Consider the following 9,119-nt stretch of genomic DNA (forward strand, 5'->3'; position numbering starts at 1 on the left):
CACGTGGCAAGAGAGTAATCTTGAGTGTGTGGCAGTTAAGCATTCTTCATTCTCAGGCCAATCCTATGGTGATGATGGGTGTGTGTAAGCCGTCTTACCCATATTATTTCTCTGATCTCAATATTTTTTCTATAAAATCCATCCACTCCACTCTCACCCCATTGCTACTACTACCAATTCTCACCTCTTTCTTTCTTAATTAATTACTCACATCCGCCACCGCCGGAAATGGCCACCGCTGTTTCAACCGTCGGAACTGTCAACAGGGTACCGGTAAGTTACCATGTCTTTGTTTTAGTTAATTGAAATGGGTGGGGTGGTGATGTTTGTTTAATTATTACAGTTGAACTTGAACGGGAGTGGTTCTGGTTTGGCTGTGCCGACTTCTAGTTTTTTGGGAAGCAGTTTAAAGAAGTTGAACAACTCTTCCTCCTCCTCCTCGAGATTCCTCAACCAAAAGATATCCTCGAATGGGTTCAAGGTGGTGTCGGAGATGGACGTAAATCCCAAGAAGCAGACTGAAGGTGACAGGTGGAAGCATCTGGGCACTGATCTATCCGATGACCAACAAGACATCACCAGGGGAAAGGGTATGGTCGATTCACTCTTCCAGGCTCCCGACGGAGCCGGAACTCACGACCCAATCATGAGTTCATACGAATACCTCAGCCAGGGTCTTCGCCAGTACGGCGACATGGACAACACTCTCGATGGCTTATATATTGCCCCTGCATTCATGGACAAACTTGTTGTTCACATTTCCAAGAACTTCATGACCTTGCCCAACATCAAGGTAAATAATAATAATAATATTTATAATTCTTCTTTTTTTTTTTTTAAATTTGTTTTAACAAATCTAAATGATTAGGTTCCTCTTATCTTGGGTATCTGGGGAGGCAAAGGTCAGGGAAAATCCTTCCAAGCTGAGCTTGTCTTCCAAAAGATGGGCATCAGGTAATTAAAACTATATATATATATAATAATATGTCTTTTTATAATGGGATTAATAATAATAATAATAATAATTAATGCAGCACAATCATGATGAGTGCCGGAGAGTTGGAAAGCGGGAACGCCGGAGAGCCCGCCAAGCTAATCAGGCAGAGGTACAGAGAGGCGGCTGACATTATCAGGAAGAAGGGTAAGATGTGTGTCCTGTTCATCAACGATTTGGATGCCGGTGCCGGTCGTCTGGGAGGAACCACCCAGTACACAGTCAACAACCAGATGGTGAACGCCACCCTCATGAACATCGCCGATAACCCAACCAACGTCCAGCTTCCTGGTATGTACAACAAGGAAGACAACGCCCGTGTTCCGGTCATCGTCACCGGTAACGATTTCTCCACTCTTTACGCGCCCTTGATCCGTGACGGGCGTATGGAGAAATTCTACTGGGCACCCACTAGGGAAGACAGGATCGGTGTCTGTACTGGTATTTTCAGGAGCGACAATGTGCCTTTTGAAGCCGTCGTCACGCTTGTTGACACCTTCCCAGGGCAATCCATCGGTAAATAATTCATTAATCCATCGGTACTAATAATGAATGAATTGAATCTGAATTGGGATTTTGATTTTGATTGTGCAGATTTCTTTGGTGCCCTTCGTGCTCGAGTGTACGATGACGAGGTGAGGAAGTGGGTGAATTCAGTGGGTATTGAACAGGTGAGCAAGAAGCTAGTGAACTCAAGGGAAGGACCGCCGACATTCGAACAGCCGAAGATGACTCTGGAGAAGCTTCTGGAATACGGAAACATGCTTGTCCAGGAACAAGACAACGTGAAGAGAGTCCAACTTGCCGACAAGTATCTAAGTGATGCCGCCCTCGGAGATGCCAATGCCGACTCTATTCAGAGAGGAACTTTCTTCGGTTAGATCTCTCCTCCCCGTCCTTCCTTCCTTCCTCAGCAGGTTAAAATACCGGTGCCCGAAGGTTGCACCGATCCGATTGCAGGAAACTATGACCCGACTGCTAGGACTGATGATGGAAGCTGCTCTTACACACTATAGTAGGCCTTTTCTGAGGGAGGGAGGGAGGGAGGGAGGAAGGGAGGAAGAGAGGAAGAGAGAATCAGATATTAAAAACTAAGGATGTGATTTTGTTTAAGTCTATCCTTCATTTTTTTTTTTTTGCCTTTTGTTTCTTCATCACTTTTCATTTTCATTTGTAAAATGTTCAATGTGCAATGCAAAATAAAGTATGGATTTTCAATTTGTCTAAGGTTGAATCAAAACCAAGGTTATCAAGAGTGCCTATCTTAGCTATTTGAAATCGCATCATCGAACCGAATTATCCCGTTTGAGGCGATTTTTCTTCGAAACCGACGAGAATGGTATTTGTGTCCCCTGCCCGACTCTTCTTCCGACTCTTCCTGATCTCACATCATTTATGCCTTGAACACTGTAAACACAATTAAATATATTTATTTATTATATTTATAAGAATAGTAAGTTTATTTATTTATAATAATATAAATTTTTAATGTATTATAATATATTATATTAAGAAATTCGTTTATATAATTTTATTGTATATTTTATTTTTATTTATTTTTTAAATATTTATAATCAGTGTTCCGTGGAATTTCCCGAAACCGAAGGGGGGCAGGAATGGTATTAAAAAAATCTCTGAAATATAAACGGGACGGGAATAATAAATGCATTCTTCCTCCCGAACTGTCCCATTACCATCCTAATACCTACCGTGTAGTTCTAAAGCATTTTTAAATTTTTGTTTTAGTTATATAATCCATTTCTTATCCATAACAACCTATTCATTATTTTCAAAAATCTTTGACTAAGCTCCACATCCAACTCAAAGTAACCGAATCTTGTTTTTCAAATATAGAAACTACAATTTAGGCCTTAGTTTGATAAAAGTGTTATTTTGATTTCATTGAAATGTGTTAATCAAAATTAATGAGAAAAAAAAAGTTGCTTTAAGAAAACATTGGAGGCTAAAATGCACTAAGAATGAAAATTAAAGGCTGAAATTGTTGATATAGTGGAGAGTGAGGGTAAGTATGAAAGTTTCTGTTTAAGCTTATTCGTTCATTCGGAGTCGTAGAAGGGCAGATAGTTAGGGTTTTGTAAAATTCCATCGAGCAAGAACATGGCTGCGGCGCTCTCCTCTCGATCTTATCGATGTATGTTTTCATGGTTATGTGATGATTAATGTCTATCTATGCGTTTGGTTGAATGATTAACTCCTTTTCTCCATGAAATCTAATCAGTCGGGCGTTCTATTCTCAACGGCCTCAGCAACGCTTCATGTAATCCACAGAAGATATCTCATGATCTGACATCCATTTCCAGCAATATATTGACTCAGGTTAGTTTATCTTTATCCACATTTTGATCTTCTATCGAATCTTTTATACAGTGAATTGATCTGCTGATGTATATTCAAACAACAGCAAGAAAGGAGCTTTATACAGATGAGGACTAATTTGAAAGTAGTAGACAACTCTGGTGCGAAAAGGATATGTTGTATACAGGCATTAAAAGGGAAGAAAGGGGCAAGGCTAGGGGATACAATAGTTGCATCAGTAAAGGAAGCACAACCAGGTGGGAAAGTGAAGAAGGGTGATGTTGTTTATGCAGTAGTTGTGCGAGCTGCAATGCAAAAGGGTAGATCTGATGGAAGTGAAATCAGATTTGATGATAATGCTGCTGTACTTATAAACAAGCAAGGTGAGCCAATTGGAACAAGGATTATGGGTCCTGTTCCTCATGAGATGAGGAAGAAGAAGCATGTAAAAATCTTGAGTCTTGCAGAACATATAGCCTGATCATCATCATCATCTATTGACTTGCTGTTGTTGGTTTTGTTTCCAAAAACCCCTTTTGTTTTTGGTCTATTAGTACTACATTCATTCTTATTGTCTTGGATGCAAATGTTGTTCCACTTTCAAATTATCATGAAAGATGTTCAACCAATGCTTGGATCCACCTCCCAATTTGAACACTTTGAATATTGACCATTTTTCAGTCTTGTCACGGTTCTATATCCTCAAAGTCTTCCAAAGAACGACCACTTCTATAGATCTCATTCAAGGTTTTCATCATCAATTTATCTCCACTGAACATTGAATGATAAATAGAGTTAATAGTAGTTGTTGAGTGTTGACTAGAGCACTATATATATTTCAAATTTAACGGCAAGAACAAAATTATGTATCTTTTTGTTTTCTTTCAATCAGTTCGATTAGAAAACAATTTTTTTTTTTTTTAAATCGTGTCATTGTTGGTGGGTGGCTTCCAAGTTTCATCTAATCTTGAATTTATTAGGTTTTTTTGGTGCGCCCTTACCAACCTTAAATTTTATTTTTATCAGCTTACTGAAAAAATTGGAAAGAATTGTCATGTCCTTTAGCTAAAAAAATATTATAAATATGAAAAGAAGTTGAAATTTTAGAACATTTCTTTGAAATTTCTGGATATCAAATTCCGTAAATAAGAGCGAGTTTGGCTGGGATTATAAACTAGGTGTTTAGTGTTTGCCTAATAGTTTATTACAGTAACTTGCATTTAAACGCAATTTTCTCTTCATCGAGGAAAAGCTCATTGAAATTCACCTTCAGGAATAAGTGTCAAAAACTTGAAAAGACAGCCACGTTATCATTTTCTTTTATTTGCAGAGGCAACTTTGTCAATCTAAAAGGACCCATTACCATTAACTTGTATAATCTTATACCAATTTAACCTTGGTATAAATTTCTTTTTCTAGCACATATAATTCAACCAATAAATAATAGTCTATTATTATAAATTGGCTGTTTTTGAAACTGTTTTAACAACAGATATTTGACACCAAATTTTGTGAAGTGGTTTTGCACATTAATTAGTTCATGTATTTTTTCATTTGCACTACCCACGTTGAGTGGGTCTTAGTGGATCTTACCAATGTTTTGTTTACAGATGTCAATTTTAATACTCATAAAAATTGAGTCCCCTATAAGAAAATATTTTAAAATTTCATAACTATTGTTTATTTTTATTATTTTATATATTCAAATTAGACTATTATTATTATATATTTTAGTTATCTTAAAATATAAATTGTAATAATATTATCATTATATTATATTATTATAAATTTGTTATATCTTTATATAATAGATATATTTTATAATTATCATTAATACAATTTTTTTTCTATATTCTAATATGGTATAGAACTTTATTGTTCTTAACCTACCAAATCATATTTTTTTTCCGCTCTATAATGATTATTCTAGCTCAATAATTATTGATAGATGGTTCTCATAAATTTATTACTATTTTTTTAATAATAATTTTTCATTATTTCTTCGGCTATCATAATTTTGGAATTATTTTTCGTTATTTCACCTCATCATTCTATTTCAATGAGATTTTACCCCTTTGTTGGTTTCTTTTATGTAACACCTTGTCATTCCATCATTGAATTAATTATAAAATACCCGAGTAACTTTAGAATTTTTTTCAGTTATTGTTTCACTCCAGCATTCAATGCTCATGTAATTCTATTTTATTCACTAGATTTTTTAACACAAAATACTGTCATCACGTCGTTGGATGAATCTCAACACTCACAAGTTTATCAATCTTGAAGATTATAACAACAATATTTCACGGTCTCATCTTCAACCTAAAGTTGTTAAAGTCCTTTCTATTTTGAGTTTGAGGAAGTGTGTTATAATATAAAATAATATTTGTATGATTATCACAACATTATAAATTATGATAATATCATTATTATATTGTATTAGTTTTTTTATAAGTCGAATATAATGTCTATATAATAGACATGATCTATACAGGACCGACCATGGAGTAAGCCCAACAAGCCCACGAGATAGGGTAATCTATTTAATAAAAAAAAATAGTTTATTTAGTTAAATTTATTAATTGTTGTAATATAAAAGTGTGTAGTATAGTGGTTTAGGATGAAAAATAAGATTTTTTATTTGGTTATAGGTTCAAATTTCACAAAAAATAATTTTAAGGTGAGAAATCATCCAAAGACTTTGTTTTGCTCCTTTCACTGATTAGAGTCGAATCCATGGTGTTAGATCTTAACATATCTAACTCAGTCCAAAATAATCTTTAATTGTCGAAATGCTTGGTGAATTCCATGTTTTCTTGACTAAGATTATTAATGATTTTCTTGACTTCAAGTACTCTAGTGAGGTTTGAGATGTTGCTATAGACGTTTTTGAGTGTTTCCCAAAAATTATTGGATATTTCATAATAAAAATAAGCCCTTAACATGAAGGGAATTTTGAAGGAGACCAAGAATAGTTTGATCTTCTTGAAACTATTTGTCTTCCACTATCAGCATGGTATTTTTTTTCCTTATATTTGATGGTAGAGTTAGAGGCTCCATCTTTCTTGATGATAGGTTTAGGCGAAGGCTCGATTCCTTTAAGATTAATTCATTTGTCTTCTGATGCCAGATTGGTTTCTTCTTCATTGTCTTTGATGGTAGAGTCAGAGTTTTCATCTTTCTTGATGATTGGTTTTGTCGATGGTTTGGTTCTTTTAACATGATTTCATTTGTCTTCTGTTGTCAACTTGATTTCTTTTTTCTTTTTCTTTGCTTGTAGAATTATAGTCTCCATCTTTCTTGATGATGGGTTTTGGCGAAGGCTTGGTTTCTTTAACATGAATCTATAATCCTCGGCCACAAAGTGTTGTTCTTATGGTTCTACACTATAGGAGATAGTTTGCTCTTTTCAAAATCACTGGAATCACAACTGGTTTAGTGTTATCTATGATTTTAAATTGATTTTAGTTTCAACAAAATAGAGATATCCACAATTCTAGTATTTTTCACAACTCAATAATCAATTATTTTGAGAACTAAGTCTCAGAGTGAAATAAGGTTAGTAAAATGAAAGATTTAAGAATTAAAGATTTAAGATTTGAAATTTAAAATTTTAGGATAAGAACAAGAAAAAAACAAATATTGAGATAATATAGTTCTATGTTAGAACCTTTTATCAATAACTAAAATAACAATTGATGTAGCTAGGCAGCGGAAGACTATGATATCATTATAATTATGAAAAAGAAAAATTGTATATTGGATAGTATCTTTAGCTAGGGTGGCAATTTAGGTAAGTTTCAGGTTGACTGGTTCGGGTTGACAAGTTAACGGGTTCAACGAATCTAACCTAAACCTGACATGTTTAATAATTCGGGTCAAAAATCTCAAACCTAAACTTGACCTATTTATTTGTGTTTGACCTGAACCTGACCCGTTTGACCTATTTGACCCGATTTACCTAACTCAAACCAGACTTAATGCAATTAATTCATATATCTCTATTTCAAATAAAAATGAAGTTAAATCATAAATTCACTTATACAAAATTTTACAAAAGAAAATGAGTGAGTGTCTAAGAAAAAATAACACAAAACTCAACAAAAGAAACTTGTAAACAGATTATCGGGTCTACTTTGGGTCATGTTAGGTTGACCCAATTTTGATATGTTTTTTAATAAGGTTAAACAGGTCGACCTGATTTTGACCCGAACAAAAAAATAATGACCCTTATAACAAAGTCACAATCAAGACTTCGATGATCGAACCGTGAAGAAATATATTATAAAGTGAATAGAAAATTTAGAGAATGAAAAACAAACTAGAATGAGATTATGTCTATTAAACTTGTTGTAGATAAGATCACGATTACATAACTTATATAAAGTAAACATAACTTAGATATTAAACTAAGAGACATGAAGAGTCTCATTTACTAGATAAGATCAAGAGTCTTGGACAATCCAAAAGGCTCTTTAATAACAAAAGACTCCTTAATTATTATTATTATTACTTTAATTTCTAACACTCCCCCTTAAAGTGATGTCCGATGAACTAGTCCCAACTTAGATCGTAGATCTTTGAAAGGACCTTTAGGAAGTGCTTTTTTGAAGATATCAGCAACATTGTCTTCACTTCTTACTGCAACCATATCAATGATTCCCTCAAATACTTTTTCACGAATAAAGTGATGCTCCAACTCAATGTGTTTTGTCCTCGCATGAAACACTAGATTTGAAGTCAATTTAATAGCACTAAAATTATCTCTATGGATAGGAATAAGCTGATCAAACTTGACATGAAAATCCTCCTAGAGTCTACGAAGCCATATGCACTCTTGTGCTGCGTGAACTGATGCTTTGTATTCTGCTTCTGTTGTAGATAAGGATACCGATCCTTGTTTTCTGCTACTCCAAGATATGCTAGTGTTTCCACAAAGAAAAATAAACCCAGATGTGGACCTTCGATCGTCTCGATCTCCAGCAAAGTCAGCATCTGCATATCCTTGCAAGACGAATTTTGCATCTTTTTCGTAGAGTAGACCAATATCTAGTGAGGTATTAATATACTTCAGAAATTTCTTCGCTTCTTCGAGGTGTGGTTTCTTTGGCTCCTGCATGTATCGACTCACCACTCCAACTGTATAAGCAATGTCAGGCCTTGTTATAGTCAAATAAATCAGACTTCCCACAAGAGCACGATAAGGACGAGGATCTGGTATACATGTTCCTTCGTCTCGACTAAGTCTTGGATTTACGTCGATAGGAGTATAGTTCTTTTTTCTATCAGCCATACCAATTTTTTCTACCAACTTCTTTGCGTAGTTGATCTGCGATACAAACAAACCTTTATCGAAATTTTCGATTTACAGATCAAGAAAAAGTTCCAAGTTCACCAAGCTTCTTCATTTAAAAACGAAGCGAGAGCTCATCTTGTAGACGAGCAACCTCATCATAGTTAATGTCCGTCAAGATTATGTCATCCACATAAAGAAGCACAACCACCATCTGTCCATGATTCTTCTTTATAAATAGACTTGAGCCAGATTCTGAAGCTTTATACCCACAAAGTTGAAGATATTCTACAATCTTTCCATACCAAGCACGCGGGGCTTGCTTTAATCCATATAGTGTCTTCTTAAGTCTATAGACCAACTAGGGACCATCAGTCTTCTCGAATCCAGGTGGTTGTTCCATATATGTTGGACAATCAAGTTCTCCGTAGAGAAATGCATTCTTGACATCCAATTGCCATAACTTCCATCGAGAACTTGCTGCTAAGGCCAACATAGTGCGAATTGACGTCATCT

At 34.9% G+C, this 9,119-nt stretch overlaps 3 protein-coding genes across 3 annotated transcripts; 2 read left to right on the top strand and 1 right to left on the bottom strand.

Annotated features, from left to right (window-relative positions):
• Positions 1-112: 112 nt before the first annotated feature.
• LOC124927831 (ribulose bisphosphate carboxylase/oxygenase activase, chloroplastic-like) lies at positions 113-2,217 on the top strand. The gene is made up of 5 exons (XM_047468315.1): positions 113-273; positions 344-793; positions 869-954; positions 1,035-1,510; positions 1,589-2,217. The coding sequence occupies exons 1-5, from the start codon at positions 229-231 to the stop codon at positions 1,873-1,875; spliced, it is 1,344 nt and encodes a 447-aa protein (XP_047324271.1). The 5' UTR covers positions 113-228; the 3' UTR covers positions 1,876-2,217.
• Positions 2,218-2,989: 772 nt separating this feature from the next.
• Positions 2,990-4,009, top strand: LOC124926712 (50S ribosomal protein HLP, mitochondrial-like). Its single transcript, XM_047466993.1, has 3 exons — positions 2,990-3,146; positions 3,234-3,331; positions 3,417-4,009. The coding sequence occupies exons 1-3, from the start codon at positions 3,113-3,115 to the stop codon at positions 3,789-3,791; spliced, it is 507 nt and encodes a 168-aa protein (XP_047322949.1). The 5' UTR covers positions 2,990-3,112; the 3' UTR covers positions 3,792-4,009.
• Positions 4,010-8,120: 4,111 nt separating this feature from the next.
• On the bottom strand, positions 8,121-8,817 carry LOC124925060 (secreted RxLR effector protein 161-like). Its single transcript, XM_047465035.1, has 2 exons — positions 8,758-8,817; positions 8,121-8,639 (listed from the first exon to the last, which is right to left on the bottom strand). The coding sequence occupies exons 1-2, from the start codon at positions 8,815-8,817 to the stop codon at positions 8,121-8,123; spliced, it is 579 nt and encodes a 192-aa protein (XP_047320991.1).
• Between the last annotated feature and the right edge of the window lie 302 nt (positions 8,818-9,119).

Source organism: Impatiens glandulifera, chromosome 2 (genome assembly GCF_907164915.1).
Source record: "Impatiens glandulifera chromosome 2, dImpGla2.1, whole genome shotgun sequence".
NCBI lineage: Eukaryota > Viridiplantae > Streptophyta > Magnoliopsida > Ericales > Balsaminaceae > Impatiens > Impatiens glandulifera.

Bases quoted from the DNA above. Each gene is read 5' to 3' on its own strand.
- LOC124927831 (XM_047468315.1), top strand. From the start codon at position 229: ATGGCCACCGCTGTTTCAACCGTCGGAACTGTCAACAGGGTACCG. The intron at 274-343 runs GTAAGTTACCAT...TAATTATTACAG, and splicing joins GAACTGTCAACAGGGTACCG to TTGAACTTGAACGGGAGTGG. The intron at 794-868 runs GTAAATAATAAT...CTAAATGATTAG, and splicing joins TGACCTTGCCCAACATCAAG to GTTCCTCTTATCTTGGGTAT.
- LOC124926712 (XM_047466993.1), top strand. From the start codon at position 3,113: ATGGCTGCGGCGCTCTCCTCTCGATCTTATCGAT. The intron at 3,147-3,233 runs GTATGTTTTCAT...AAATCTAATCAG, and splicing joins CTCCTCTCGATCTTATCGAT to TCGGGCGTTCTATTCTCAAC. The intron at 3,332-3,416 runs GTTAGTTTATCT...TTCAAACAACAG, and splicing joins CCAGCAATATATTGACTCAG to CAAGAAAGGAGCTTTATACA.
- LOC124925060 (XM_047465035.1), bottom strand. From the start codon at position 8,817: ATGGTGGTTGTGCTTCTTTATGTGGATGACATAATCTTGACGGACATT. The intron at 8,640-8,757 runs GTTGCTCGTCTA...TTTGTATCGCAG, and splicing joins CGGACATTAACTATGATGAG to ATCAACTACGCAAAGAAGTT.